Source organism: Typha angustifolia, chromosome 4 (assembly GCF_048772165.1).
Source record: "Typha angustifolia cultivar Huaian chromosome 4, ASM4877216v1, whole genome shotgun sequence".
In the NCBI taxonomy this organism is placed as follows: Eukaryota; Viridiplantae; Streptophyta; class Magnoliopsida; order Poales; family Typhaceae; genus Typha; species Typha angustifolia.
Window position 1 is genome coordinate 4,729,446 of NC_133242.1, and position 16,374 is coordinate 4,745,819.

Here is a 16,374-nt window from a genome sequence, read left to right on the forward strand (position 1 = left end):
AAGATGCCCACATAAAACCCTAAAACCCAACATTTTTATTTATAGGGCCGATTCACATTGGGTTTTTCCGCGTCGCGTTTGAACGCCCTCGGGGGCACATTTGAACAAGCTCAATATTAAAGCAGTAGAATCAAAGGGGCGTTTGAACGCCCGTGGGACGCGTTCGAATACGTCCAGTATAAATACAGATTGGCGTTTGAACGCTAAAGCCCCGTTCGAATGCTTGCAGAAATAGCTGCTCTCGAGTTGGCTCGCGTTCAAATACGACTAGGTCATTTGAACGCCTATATCACCTAATCTCTGTTGCGTTTGAACGCACTGGCACACTAAGCCTGTAAAATGTTGAAATTTGAATTTGAACAAAGATCAACAAAAGGCCCTCGCCCGCCGATGCCAGCGGCGGTCTTCCCTCCTCTTGCCGAGCCGTCGCTGTGGCCGCTGGTTCTGTCAACTTCTATAGAGCCTTTTCCGTCCTCGACGCCTCTCTCGCCGACTTGAAATGGCTTCTCTCCATCTATTCCTCCTCCGACGCCCTTAGCCTTCCTTCAATCGCAAGCACCGACCCCATACTCGCCTGGTTCTGGTCTTACATCACCGCTCTTCAGATGTCCCCCCCCCCCCCCCCCCCCCCCCCCCCCACCCAATCCATCCACCGCAATCGAAAGATCATCGTCAAGGAGGACGGTGTGCCGCCGCTCCTCACCCTCCTCGACGCCCAGATTGCCGCTGCCATGGCACTCGCTAACCTCGCCGCCGACCACGACCTGGTTGAGTCCCTCCTCGCTGAATTCGCTGTCTAGGTGATCGCCGACTCGCCTATGAGGTTGCAAATGCGCGTCGCCGAGCTCGTTGGTCGGATGGCCGACCATGACCCGGGGCGCGCAAGAGGAGTTCGTGAGGGAGAACGCCGTGGGACCCCTCGTCTCCTCGCTCTCGTTTGAGGTATCCCTTGATGACTCCGCTCCGTCCGCCACCAAGAAGCCCACCAGCATCCATTCCTGGGTGAGAGAATCAATCACGACAGCAAGGGGGAGGGCTCCTCATCGGATCGCGACCACCACTGGTACCACCACAAGGAAAGGGAGGACGAGAGCAACGAGGTGAAGCTAACGCCGGCAGTGTCGAGGCTCGTGTACTTAGCCCCCGTTGCCTTTTTGAATAAGAATAAGAATTATGGTGCTGTAATATAATAATTTATCATTCTCTTTCATTTTTTTCGTACCAACTTTAAAAAAAATATATAATAATAATAATAATCCATAATTAATATATTTTCTTTATATTAGATATCACTTTATTATATGTCAATCTCAACTCTTTTTTCTCTCTTCTTTTTTTAAAAATAGTCCCAGCGCACTAAAGCGCATTATCATACACTACATAAGCCGCTAAATTATCATGCACTATAGTGTATTATGACACATTACATAATTACTATATTGTTATATTCTACAGCGCATCGTCACGCACTACGTTACTACTATATAGTCAATACATTATTATACATTGCCACACACCATTATGCACTACTATGCACTACTATGTATTTATAAATTTACATTTATTCTTAATGCAGGTATATAAAGCATTTAAGCCAGTATTTATAACAAAAAATAATATTATTTTAGAAATATATTATTTACTACTACTTTATATACTCAAAGGCTATTTTATTATTTGATTTAAACACCGTCTATTTCTAATACAATTTTATTATTCTTTAATACTTTAATATTAACTTTATATTACATCAAATATAATTATTACTCTTTATATTATAAAGTATTGAACTAAATATTAGATTAACTTATATTAGTAGTAGCTCTCTTCTTTTCGTATTAAAATTTGGAATATATATCTATTGCACCCTTATTCCAAGTAAATGAGGGCTTAATATTCACTTTTCTTTTGTTCTAAAGTTGAGAGGGACACTATAATAATAAAAAATAATTTAGGGTCTCCATAAAAATTAGGTATAGTTCAAGAGTGGTAGGTGTAATTAACCCTTTAATAAATGAAGCTGGGACACCATATTATATTACTCAAAACCTATATAGCATCATTGTCGATACTATTGTTAATAGTCACAAAATTTAATCCAAAATAATAATAAAACTTATAGATCACATAATATAGTATTCCAGACAAATTGGGTCTAGTATTCATGGACCAACAAATAGTCACAAAATTAACCCAAATAATAATAAAATTAAATAATAAAACTTATAGATCACAGAATATAATATTCCTCACAAACTGAGTTTAGCATTAAACATTATGTCCTTAAGATTAATTTTTCATCCACCGATTATTTCTAGATCAACTTTCTAAGAGGCAACGATTGTTTTACACACAAAATAAACGAACAAATTCGAGTGCAGTTATGTCATTCTCTTATTGCATTAACAAAGGACTTAAAAATAATGAATGAGTGCATTATTTTCTACTGTAAACCAATAATCTATATATAAGGGATGAACAATCACTACAAAAGGGGTGCAAAAATCCAATCAGCTGGGAAAACTGCCAGTCGAAAGGAAGCATCTTTCCTTCAACAGAGACATTCTTTCGCAGAAACATCTCACCACAATTACTCGAGCCAATTGGCAAATCGCTCGAGCGAATCGATAACAGGCTCAAGCAAATCGAAACTTATAATTGTTCAAACAAAAAGACACTTCTGTGACTAAATCAGAGAAAAAAATAAGAACAATTTGAACTTCGAACATGCATATAGGTGATGCATCTAAGTGTGAGTTGAATTGCATAGATTCTTTTACCACAAAAATGAGCACTCTCTTAAGGTCTAAAGTTCACTAGCAACTTAGTACCTGCATGTATTACTAATATTTCGCTAATTTCTATTCACTTTCCTTCATAAAACTGAATAAGTAAATATATAATATTAAAATATTCTTTGAGCTCTTTTTCTTCCATCATTAATTCATCATTAGTTAATGTGTGGACCCCCTCAAAGTAGTTCAAATCATGATTTTTCCTACATATAAAACTTATGTCATTGAGAAACTAAAATAGTGATCATACATATTTTATTCCAGAAAATATAAGATTGCAAACTTGACTAATCTCCGTTAAGAAAACAACCTTGAAACCCCCTGTCTTGATTTTGGTTTAGGAAAATTTAGGACTCCTAAGAAATATACAGCATACTCTTGAACATCTATGCTTTGAATCTTTCTTTCTTCCTCTAGAAAAAAAAATTCTGAACAGGTATGAAAACCTACTTTATACATCCATAAGCCCACAACGGAAAAAAAAAACCATAATGCATATACTTGATCAGCTGGCTGTATAATTAAAACTCTGAAGAATGTATTCTGAGATCCTCTAATTGTTTCATGATGCTTGTCATCAGGTTGGACACATAAATAGAAAACTCAACTACTTGAGCCGACGGCATGCAGATTTGCAGTAACAACTTACTGAAAGTATTTACTGATTCCTAGCCGAGTCATTTAAGAGATTTGTCGCAGGATTAAGAATGAGTTTTGCAACTCGAACAGCTCTATCTGCTACAAATAAGCCTTCTTAATTGTCAAGATGTAGAAACTGGTAATCAAAAGTTAATTCACATGTCACTTGAAATCAAGCAGCTCCATCTCTTGAAGCTTCTTGTTCAATTCTTCTCTTGATGGTAATTTGATATCACCTCGCATTACAGCAGACCACCACGCCTTTAGTTCATCCTGCAAGCATCAAGAGATGTGGCTGAGGACTAGTTCTGCCACTTCTAGGAACTGATGAATTTGAAAGCATAAAAGTTCACGGATGATTTTAGATGATGGGATGTAATAATACAAGGATTTTACAACATGGCTAGCAATGTGTGTTGTCCAAGATAAACGGTTAGTAGCCACATGATGTCAATACTCAATACACAAATAACTTAGCATATTTTCTGTAGTTCAAAATCAATGCGTTTCTCCTTATATATTATATATAAACTTTATTAATGTAGAGAGAGGAAGAAGGCCCAAAACAACCTGATAGGAGTTTGAAGAAGACGGGCCTTGGGGTTTAAGGTTACAAAGATAAATGGGTAAAATTTGGAAGTTGGTAGATCTTAAGTCAACAGATAAGAGTATTTAATATATCAGCAAAGATTAAGATCTAAAAGATATTGTAAATCCTTCACTACAAACCTTATTCGAGGTCCAATATTTCACTCAAAAGTTTACGCAATAGATTTGTAACAAATAATATACATATGTATATTCTGCAATTACAATTCAGAAAAGTTGAACATCAGTGACCTAGACCTTACTCATGTTTAACTTATTGATCTCAAAGTACAACGTAGATGTATGTGAAATTGACTCTCGTCCTTCTCTTCCTCAGTTAGGAAGTATTGGAGTGGAGCAGATTGGCGGAACCCTCTTCTTTCTTTCCATTTGGATCATTAGAGACCCATATATTAGATGGCAGATTTACTTTGTATTTTGAAGAATGGTAATTGTTATACTTATATTCTGACACCCCCCTCATTTATGGAATTGAGATATTTTGATAGGTCCAATAAGTGAAATTGATTTAAATTTATGGCAGAATTTGAACTCCTGAGCTCTAACTTTAATATTATATAAACTCATAATTACTCTAAAAGCTCAAGCTATTAGAGGACAGTGATTTTTATATTTATATTCTAAAACTCTCATCCATTTCTAGGCATGAGATTCCTTGATGGTCCCAAGAAATGGACTTAAATTAAATAGGTGGAGATTTTATAATTTAACAAAAATGTGACCGATAGGATTCGAATTCAGAACCTCTATTCTATCACCATGATGACTTACCACTCTAAAAGCTTAAGCTATTAGAGAACAATAGTTTTTATGTTTATATGCTAACAATATTCAATTAGTCAAAAGCATGGATTCTAGTTTAGCTCGATCCCGATCCTGGCTAAACCAGCCCTTTGGCTGGTTAGCGACCGATGCCCGAGTTATTTCGGGTTTGAATTGGACGCATCAGTCAATCCCGATTCGAAATTAGCTGGAAGGTTGGCTCCGACCCAGGCCCCTCCCACTCTCCTAGCCTTTTTCTCTTATTTTCTTTTTCATTCCCTCTTTTCTCTTCTTTCTCACCTCTTCCACGGATCCACCACTGGTGACCTCAACCTTCGGTGGCGTTTCTGACCAAGATCCGATAACCTCGATCTTCGATGGCCTTGGGTGAGCTTTTTTTCTTCTTTCTCTCTTTTCTCTCTCTTTTCCTGCTGCTGCAGTAGAATTCTGTTACGGCATGAAGTGAAAGAGAGGGAGAGAGAAAGGGGAAAAAGGGGAGGAAGACAGAGAGAGAGAGAGAGAGAGAGAGAGAGAGAGCGTGAGGTAGACAATAGAGGGATGCGGCATTAAGAGGGAGAGGGCGGGAGTGGGGAGAGAGAAGAAATAGAGAAAACAAAGAAATACAGAAATATTCTTTCAGTGATAAAGAATTTGAAAGAGGAAGAGAGAGAATAGAGAAAAAAAATTAAAAAAAAATGGGAGAGAGAAGGTATTATTTTTTAAAATAGAGAATAAAAAATTTAAAAAATAGTCCAATTCGATATGAATGGTGGTCGATACAATCGATACATATTATTTTTTCGGACAGTTGATCCCGATTTTAATACTGAGTTTTGGAACCTTGGTGAGAAAAAAAAAACAGAATTATCCAATTTAAGCTTAACCCACATATTCAGTCCAAAATCCCAAGCTTTTTATGAGGCAGTTCAGGAGTTCCCTCACTAAGGTTGCTTGAACATGGTTTAGTAGATTGGAGACCAAGCTATGCATTAGATTAACCTTCACAATCTCTTTACTCAGGGATTGGAAAGGACTATATTATCCTTCAGAATCTTCATAATAGAGGAAATGTAACAAAAGATCCAATTAGTCAGAAGAAGCTGGTTGTACCATTGCAGGTGTGATACAATCACAATTTTAATTGAAGCAGTATATACTACAGGATCTGATGCACTTTTACCTCAAGGAAGTCATGATTAGACACGAAACGGCAATCCACTAAGCATGTGAAATTTCCTATGCAAACAGAAAGGCGATTCTTACATGTTGCACCTGCAAAATAACAAAATATTACTTCGAAAGAAATAATGGAATTGACTTGCAAGTTGTAGATTTTCTCCAACTGTTTTATAAAGCAAAACATCTCAATTTTCCTTTGCGAAATTTTCTGCAAGAGATTCATAAATGTGGTGTAGATAAATACCATTAATGCAAGCAACATTGTATCCTGTTCCTCCAAATCCCTCCCATTTTCCAAGTCGTAAGCGCAAGAAAAACCCCTTCAGGGTGACATTTGCAATTGGTGATTTCAGCCATCTAAAATGAGCAATAAATTAGAAATGACGGATCCATAGATTACAAGTATATTTCGATACCTTCTAGCTTCAGAGAATCAAACTTTTCTTTCAACAGTTTACATATATCAGAGTAAAGTTATGTGAAACAATACTAATTTTAAAAAACATGCTAGATTTTAGAGATGAAATCTTTAATCCACACAGGAAACTGGTACAGCTTCAAGCAAGAAGTGCGGATTATATACCATCTGGCATGCTTCAGCAAGCTATGGCTTACTGTTACCACCTTTCCATGCAATATATGAAATGAATAGAAGAGAAAAATATAGATCCTCAAAAGGCAAGGGAAGTCAACTATTACCACCCTTCAATGCAATTAATGAATAAAAGAGAGAGATGAGTTCCTCAAAAGGCAAGGGAGGCCAATTTACATGCTGAGAAGTAATGATACTGTTCAACATTTTACACAAAATGATGTTCATTCCAATTAAAAATATGACAATGGTGAACTGAAAAGCAAATCAAGCTTAAGTGGGGAAAAAAATGGCTTTTAATCTACTGTACGGGCAGGAGAAGCGACCTCAAGATTTCAGCTTTGAATTTGACCAAAATTTGTAAGAAGTCCCTAAATCAAGGAAATCGAGCTTATTTTTTATAATTTAGTATATTACATATATTAAATCGGCATTGAAAAGAACACTAGTGACTGGAATTTCCCCATAGAAGACAGAAATATAGTTTGATGGTGTCGCCCATGTAATCACACACCTTGTCAAGCTTTTAAACTTTCTATCAAGATCACCATGATAGTTATATGATTGGATAACTCATGTCAATAATGTAACTTTAAAATTTTACATGATATTACCTCAACAGCGCATAGGACTAATCACTGACGTTATGTTACTGGAGGTTTACATAATGTTCTAAAGAAGTTGGGAAAGACAAGCATGTTAGATAACAAGAGTGTCTTTTGCACATACTAGAATGTATTTTAGAAATTTATCTTGTTTGTTATTTTACCTAGGTAAAGACTATCTAGGGCTATTCCCTTTTATTATTCAGAAAGAGATTTTGGACAATTTTCTAAGAATGCAGACGTACATAACAAAAGATTTACTAGATATCACTTTTATCACAGTAATGTAGCATTCCTGGATACTCTTTGTCAGCATACTATGGTATCTCACAACTTCAGATAGATCTATGTTTTCTGATCATGTCCAACACCACAAATTTCTATTCTAACAAGATGATTTCCCCAAATTATATCTCCTAATTATTAGGCTGCAATAAATGGTATTGATGCAACAATGAAACATAACAAAGAGGAAACAATCGATATTTTTTCTCATCCAGGAAGAATGTAACTTTATTTTCAATTCCATGCAGCTATATAAATAAAACCTAATTAATGCTGGTAAGAGATGCAACTATTTCAATTTACAATTCCGTGCATACATAAACGAAACCTAATGAATGCTAGTAAGGGATGTAGAGAAAAAACTCAAAAAAGAAAAAAGAAAAAGAAGAAGAAGATGTGGAAATCACTTTCTCTACCTGATGATATCCATGCGAGACAAACGAAGCTTCCTCAGGGTTCCAAATATTGCAGTTGGTTCACCACTTACTTTGTTAGGCAAAATGTTGTAGTATGACACAATCTGATTTCCCTTTGACAGATTCTCCATAGAATCCGAAGCCATTTGGTGTCCCTCTAATGAGCTTTCTGCAAGATCCTCCCGGACTGGATTTGAATCTGCAACATTAGCACAAGGTGTCACTAGTTTACCTGTGCTGCTGGCTGTATGAATCACAGGCTTATATTTTTGTATAAGGCCTCCTTGAGGAAATACACTAGCATGCTGTTGATCCTTCTTTTTGTCTACAGACCACAAAATTATCCTCCCATCATAACTAGGAGAAGTGCTAGTTACTGGGTTTTTCTCTGTCTGGACATGACTCACATTGCAGGTACTGGAAGAAGTAGTATTATTATTTTTCCCTTTCAAGGATGCATGCCTGCATGCAATGCCCCGGTGCTTCCTCTGAGAACAGAGGATGCATCCGTCAGTGACACTGCATGACTTATTTTCAGGAAAACCCTCAAGATTAGAATTAACTATGTCTGAACATTCTTTTAAGTTGTGGCCAGTCCTTCCACAGAAAAAACAGATTGTGACTTCATTTGACACGTTATTCGAACATGAGGGCTTTATGTGTCTGAGGGCATCCAATCTCTTTGCAAAATGAGAAGCTATAGTCTCTGACTTCTTAAAGTTTTGTGAAGGCTGTATTGGGCTCAATCTAGATTTGAGCTTCTGATCCCTTCTTTCGGTAGGACTAATTGGATAACTCTGTTTTCCTCTACTTTGATGATATTTTTCACTTTCAAGGTAAACGAGACAACAGTTATCTGGACTGTTGTGTTCCATGTTTGAAGCAGCATTTTCTTTAGAGGAAGAACTTAACATGTTAATAGTGCCATTTAACTTCTCATCAGCTAAGTCACTAGTTGGACTGCATGGTACCGACTCCTGCAAGGTTGACAAAACTTTTGGAAAAAGCCTAGTTATCCATAAGCTTCCCAAGAATCCGCTGCTGCTATCATTCGCCAAAGTTGAAGAGCTCTGCCGAACAGAACCAAGTACTTCAATTCCTTTTTCAGCATGAGACCCAGAACCATCCTTATTTGATGAGCTCGAAGATCCCATTTTTCTCAGTCCACGAGTTTGTCCTATGCCATTCTCTTCCTTCTCAAGAGATGCAGATTTACTGGTAGATCCATTAAATCTTGACAAGGGGAGCTCTTCAACTTCATGGATATTCTGATTGAGCTTCCCATCAGAAACTACAAATTGATTTTTTAAATTGCCATCCTCATGATCAGAGACAACATGAAGACTGCCAATAGCTGAAGTTCCACTATTAACATGAACTTTCTTTGAGCAAGAGTCCATATCTTTGATTGTCACAGGGGTGAAGCTATTTGAACCGATCTTCAGCCTATCGCTGGCTATATGATGACTACAATGACCACATTCTTGAGTGGCTACTTTTAGTTTCTCCAAGTGATTCTTGGAACTTATCTTGACACTTGGGCGGGAAAGGGACTGAAAGAGAGAGTTAAATCCAACAGTTGCACAGGTAATTTCCTTGTCATTATTATGTGAGGTGGCAGGAGAATCAGAATTTACTTTCGCAGCGCTAGATGATTTCTGAACAAGTGGGACAGGTGTGGATTTATAAGACATGGAAAGACTGTTGGTTATCGTAGATATCCAATGCAAGAAGGAGCTATCCTTTCTGAGCAAAGTTCCTGAGTAAGAACTCTCTCCTGCATCATTTTGGAATCTTTTACTTCCAAAAGGCGCCTCTAGACTGGAATTCTGTGCTCTTTTTCGTTTCAAGGTTAGCCTCTTACTAGTACTGCTTTCCACACTTTCATGGCTGCCCTCTCTCTCTTTTGCGATGTTTCCACCATCTTCGTCATCATAGAGAACTTTCTCTTTACACTTTTTGTGATCCGTAGGTTTCGAATTGTATGCTGCCAGATATTCACTTATTGGAGGATTATCCTTATTATTTGCTTCTAAATTTTCCTCTTGGCATACATCTAGAGATTGTGAAGCTGCAACAGCACCAAAATTAGTTCTGTTTTCCATCTTTTTAGATTGTTCGTCATCTGAGTATTCTCCACAATTCAAATTAATATCTAGAACTAAATCAGCACGATTCTGATCCGCAGACGAGCTTGATGCTGACCTTACTTTTGTCACATCTTTTGTCATAGAATTTTCATAAGCTGATATTACTGCCGAGCGTGAAGGCTGACAATTCTTTGTTCCAACCTGTTTCTTAGCTGCACATGGAAGTTCTTTTGATGCAACATCAGGCTTTAGTCCCTCTCGACTATTGGACGACTCAGGACTTGGGCAATTATTATCTGGACCAATGAAATAACATCTAACATATTTTAGCAGTCAACTAATAAGAAAAAAGTATAATTCCTGGCTGGAATTACCTGGACTTGAGATCTTATAGTGAATAACGTTATCATCGACTTCATCTTTTTCAACACTGTTAACACCACGAACCTTGTCACTGCTTGAGGAGCATGTGCCAACTTCCTCCTTCAGTTTTTGATTATCTTTAAGTTCATCATTAGAAACTTCTTCGAGCTTGTTCACTATATCGATGTCTCCCCTGGATCCTAAGGATATTATTGACATAAAACAAATTTAAAGAATTACCTATAAAATGGTCATAAACATACATAAAATAAGAAACTTCATACTTACTTGAATCTTGCTCCTGTGACCTTGAAGGAGATACCGAATGCACATCAGCAGTGCTTCGAGGAGAATGGATCAAGCTTAACTTCTTGGAACTTGCATCCTCAGCATTTAGTTCCAACTGCATTTTATCTACAAGTCCTACAGAGGGATCTCTCGTCCCATCATTCACATATTGTGGCGAAGAGATTATTATGTTGAATGACTCTGCATTCCATAAAACGGAAGCCTTCTTTTCAGCTAAACTGGAACCAGCATGTCTAAGGCTCAAGCCTCTGTCCGGAGACCACACTAGCTCCGAGAGAGGGCTGGTGGCAATTAATACCATACCTGCACTTGAAGATGCATTTGCACCTGCACCTGAATCTTTATGTGTTATGTTTTCAACACATTTTTGGGCAGAATCTAGGAGATGTTCTATCTCTGGCAATGGTTCCTCAAAGAAATTCCCTACATCTGCTGAAGGATAAGTATTTTGGTTGCAGTTTCTGGAAAATTTAACCATATGATGAAGAATCCATTCCATGTCTATAGATGCAACTCATGCTAATACATGCATAAAATAAGAAACTTAAACAGTAAATATACCTACAAAGCAAATGAGGAAAAAAGAACAATAAATAATATGCTGAATCAACTTCTATCTGAACCATTTTTACCAAAATAACACCACTGGTAAGTATTGGATAATTCCCTGATGCATGAAGTAAAAGTAAGCTAATAATGTAAATTTACAAGTTAAAAGTTCAAAAGTATTCTCAAGTGCAATACAGTCAATGTGTCATGATCTCACAATATCCATGGTTTTAAGACATAAGAACAAGAAGAAATTTAAATACCTAATATAAGATGATGCTTTGCTACAAAGCAAACTCATTCATTGAAATAGTTTAAATATATCTGTGGATCTAAGGCAGTGATATGTCCCAGTTTTGGCTGGCTAAGATGGAAGGAAATAGTGTGGTTTAAGGGTACTAGGGCTACGGTGGTGGTGGTGCAGTACGGCTAGGGTTGATGGTGGTTGAGGCATGGGCAACAAGGGTGAGGGCTTGGTGAGTGGATAGATCAAGGGATCTGAAAAGAAGAAGGGGGAGAAGAGGCCAGCCCTAAGAGTCTAGGGGGATCGGTAGACAAAAGAGGGAGAAGGGCAGCTGGTTATGGTGTGCTCAGCGGCTAGGGATGAGCCAAAGAGGGAGATAGAGATAGAGAGGAGAGATCAGGGTTTGAGGAGATAAACTTTAATACTTGCCTAATAATATAACGAGCTGCTCTCTACATATATATAGAGGTTAACTTGACTCAGACTCGAATTATGACTCCTATTACAATAAGTAACTGACTTATCCAACTAAATAACTTAGCTAACTAGGACTCAAAATAGCAAGTGACTTTTACATAGGATTCTATCAAAAATAGCAGGTGACTTAATTAAGATAAGTTGGCTCGACTCATCGAGCTCAATGTCTTTTAAGATGATTCAATCAAGTATGAATCACATCATGTAGCAAGTGGAGACCCTCCTTGTTAGAATTAAAAAAACTATCGTTCTCTAACAACTTAAACTTTTAGAATAGTTGGTGAGTTATTATATAGTATAAGAGTAGAGGTCCTAAGTTCGAATACTGTTAGGCTATTATGTCATTTAAAATATAAAACTTCTACCTATTTAAATCAACTCCATTTTTTAGGCCCATAAAAATATCTAAGCATCAGAAGTGAAAGAATGTCAAAATATAAAATATAAAAAACATTGTTCTCCAGAAGCTGAAGCTGTTAGAGTAGTAGGTGAGTTATCAACCCTATATGTTACTCAAATAGATACTAACTCTTTACATATTGGAGCGAACATGGACATAACAAAGTAGAGTAGACCAGCTGGTCTCCAAAAGGAATTCTGCAGAGCTAAGCTATCAAAGCATGAATATAAGATAGAGAACAACTTGTAAGAAGCTCGCAAACCATTAAGTATGATAACAACAGATTGTGGACCAAAAGGTAAAGGTATTTCAGACCTACGAAGAAGGTGGTTAATGATCTGTAAGACTAATAAAAGGGGATTAAATCACAAGAGCCAACAAATTTGCAGTATATCTGAAACTCCTTGATAAATTAAGCCAATGAATATGGCTTCACTGAACCAGTTTTTTATATACAAGAAACCACATAATGGGAATTTCAATTTGGCCTTTGATGGCACCCAGACCTTTGATTCAAGTTGTTGAAAGTCGAATTGACCACAAATGATACAAAAAAAGAAATATGGACAAAGAATATACAATCTGCAAAGACAAACTCACCAATTAAAAGAGAGAAGGTAAAGCCTTTAAAAGTCTCCACACAATCACTGCAAAGGAGCTCATACTAAAATTTCTCCATCTCTCAACAATCCATGAATAAGCATCCGTATATACAAGCCATAAAGGAAAATCACACATGGTGCTGAGTATCCCAGTGACACTCCTGAGCTGGTAGGAAGTACTAAGACCTATTTGCAATTTCTTATGCTAATAGGATTCCAGCATTGAACTAAGACAAAATACTAATTAGGGCTTGAATCCCATTCAATCATCAGTGACTGTTAATATCTGAGTAAAATCTCACATGGTTTACATTATAAAGTTTATAAATGCAGCAGGCTGGAATGTGATAGAGATCTTAAGACAAAAATAAACACATGCTTATGCTTAACTTCCTATTGTTCAAGTGACTGGAAGGTTACATGTAATCAGGTAGAGGTAGGCCATATATGTGATGCATTGACAAATATAACCCCGAAAAAAAGATAATCTCAAAAGAATAGTCATGTAAAACAACTTAATTTAAAGCAGTTCCTTCTGGCTCTAATGATGCTCAAATTGAGGGGAAAAAATTAGAACAGCAGAGTTGCAATTTATTTTTTTCTACTTTGTTTTACTCAGAAGGAAATATAGTTCAATAAAACTACAGGATATCTACGGAACAGACAGGAAAGAGACCCAATTCCAGAAAATCATCAAATAATCTGAAAGTACTAATCTTATACATCTGGACATCAACAATTTAAAAGAAAAAAGAACCTTTTATCCCCAACTCTGAATCAATTCAGGGCACTTTCTAGGGTTATGAACAATTGTGCCAAAATATATCCACGAACTACAAGCATACAGCGGAAAACAAAAAGAAGCAGATAAATGTGCAGAAAAGCACAAAAGAAAAACATATTCCAATTGAGATGAGCTCTTAAAACCTTCGTAATTGAAAAGAAGAAGAAGAAGAAGAAGAAGAAGAAGAAGAAGAAGATTAATGTCTTTTTTTATGACTACCTCTCTGAGTCCTCAACTCCAACCATGTCGAAGGCAAGGTCCTACAAATCTTCGAGCCGGAGAAAGAGCTTCCCCAACCAAGCAGACAACAACACAACAGAAAATAAAACTAAAATACCGCTCGAATTCGGCGAGAGAGCGGTCGAGGAGTAGTGACGGAGCAGTAGAGGAGCCCGCCGGGGAGCGGCAAAGCAAAGAACAACACAAATAATAGGAGAATTTAGTGAAATAAACTTTAAAAAAAGAAAAAGAAAAAAGATGCTCAGATCCGGCGTCTAGGCGCGAATCTAGCAAAGGGGTGACGAGGCGAAGGTGGAGGAGCGACAAGGACCACAACGGGGAAGGACAACGGAGATGAGGTGGGGGAATGACGGGGGAGCCGGAGCGGGCGGGGCGGGCACCGCAGAGGAGTGTAGAGGGAGTGCAAGGGAGAAGGCCGTAGGAGAGGAAACACGGAGAGATGAACGGGAAAACAGAGGGAGGGGAAGGGCTTCGGGGGATTGGGGGGGGGGGGCGGGGGGGGGGAGGAATACCTCCTATGAGAAGGTAGACGAGAGAGGAAGCGGGGAAGAGAAGTAGCAGCAGCAGCAGCTAATGGCAATGGACATGGATCATCGCTACAGTGGCCATGAAAGCAGGGTGTCTTTTTCTGTTATAATATTTGCACTTTTTAATGGTATTTTAATTAAAGAGGCAAAGGTTTTGCCACGTGGGCCTTCCACGGCCTCTAATTACGGTATGGAATGTACCCTCTTTTCTGTTTGACATTATCTATGGTGTGCATTACTTTAATGGGTTAGATATTTAGCTAAGTACCAAGATGGGGTTTGGTTTGGTTTATAAATATTTCTTTATGGATTAGAACTCTCTTAAGTATATTTTATTATTAAAATATTTAAGGTGATAAAGTAAGATTTTTTAAGTATAATTAACATACTTATTTATAATTTATATTTAATAATTATGTTTTACAGTCAAATAATAAAATATGAGTAAAATTATATATGTACTTAATTTATGCACGGAGAAAACAAGACCTAATTGTTAAAATGTTGCTTTATTAGTTGGGTGTGCCATCTACGGCACCGGTGTATTAATCGTGAAAATTTAGTGGTCTTGATTGCACCCGAAAAATAAATACGACGTAGCTCATAGAATTAGAGCAGGTCCCATGATAGACGTGCATGATCGATGTGTTAGCATGCATCGGACTACATAACTAGACTTATCCTACCATAACTTCAATTTTTAAAGAAAGAAAAGATAATGCTATTATTAATCACTATAGTTACAAATGCTCCACTTATGTTAGGGACTAAAATTTGTACAAGTTGTTCAGGATAGACCCCTTCTTTTAAGTGCAATCAAGACTCATAACATGAATTGAGTTCACGACCTAATCTATTACTTTGTTGGCCTCACGAAAACTATAAGATATAGTGCTGCTTTAAATGAAAAAGATAAGATAGCAACAATCTTCAATAAATTGGTCCAAGAGGCATTGTAGACCCCATGAAGTGTATTAACAGGATTAGAGAGTCTTGACTTGATCAAGATGTTATGAGGTTGTAAGCAAGACACACAGAAGAGAGCTTCACATAAGGCGACTACCGATTGCCGATGAGGATTGAAGAGCACAAGATGAATATAACTCTACTTGAATTAAAGGGATTAGTGAATGATCCATCGTATTGAGTTTGAAAAATCTTGAGGTGGGGTTTCACTGGATAAGGCGGTGTGACTACTAGAACTTAGAGGGAGAGAGGACAAGACGACAAAGAATTTAAAAGCCAAGGATAGGGATTCCTCCCAAACTAGCTAAACAAGTTCGCAATCGTTGTAGAAGAGAATATTATCTCGATGCTTCTATGTATGCTAGAGCACGATGCTAATGATCGCAACTAGCAGCATCTTTTTAAGATGGGGGCAAGAGTTGGCCCTCAAAAGTATCGAAGCCCTTTTTTATCATCTAAGATCAAGAGAGGAGATTCCCAAGTGTTGTAGAAAGTGCTCATCCTACATTGAGTGAGCACATCGACAAGCCTAAAGAAGGGGCAGCTATAAATATTAAGCTAACTTGGTCAAGATAAGTATAGTTGAAAGTTTGTTCTAATAAAGCTTCTAGAGGAATAGTTTGATTCTGGGAGGAATATATCTGTTGGCCCGATTAGGTAACCCAAAAGGGGTGAATTAGGTTTACAAATTATATACGAAGATAAAATCCAAGTATACAAGTGTATATGTAAATTGCAATGATAATCATATATTCAAAACTTTATGCAAATTAAGAAAAATGTACACAAATAACTTCATGCTTATGAGTCTGATTATACTATGAAAACTTTTATGAGATAAGTAAAGAAAAGAGAGGAAATATGACATCTTGATTTATAGTGGTTCGACCAATACTTACTTCACTCCTCAAGGTTCTTTCCTTTAGAAATTACTATATATT

At 37.3% G+C, this 16,374-nt stretch overlaps 1 protein-coding gene across 6 annotated transcripts; it reads right to left on the minus strand.

Annotated features, from left to right (window-relative positions):
- Positions 1-3,184: 3,184 nt before the first annotated feature.
- Positions 3,185-14,427, minus strand: LOC140759080 (uncharacterized). Of its 6 annotated transcripts, XM_073095552.1 has the most exons (8): positions 13,920-14,426; positions 10,948-11,073; positions 10,624-10,824; positions 10,347-10,535; positions 7,883-10,268; positions 6,229-6,341; positions 5,986-6,077; positions 3,185-3,707 (listed from the first exon to the last, which is right to left on the minus strand). In XM_073095552.1, exons 3-8 carry the CDS (start codon positions 10,742-10,744, stop codon positions 3,597-3,599), a joined length of 3,012 nt encoding a protein of 1,003 aa, XP_072951653.1. In that variant the 5' UTR covers positions 10,745-10,824; positions 10,948-11,073; positions 13,920-14,426; the 3' UTR covers positions 3,185-3,596. The 6 variants fall into 6 exon arrangements, with proteins under 6 accessions (XP_072951653.1, XP_072951649.1, XP_072951650.1 ...); XM_073095548.1 differs by having other exon boundaries at positions 10,624-11,105; positions 13,920-14,427; XM_073095549.1 differs by having other exon boundaries at positions 10,948-14,427.
- Positions 14,428-16,374: the final 1,947 nt, after the last annotated feature.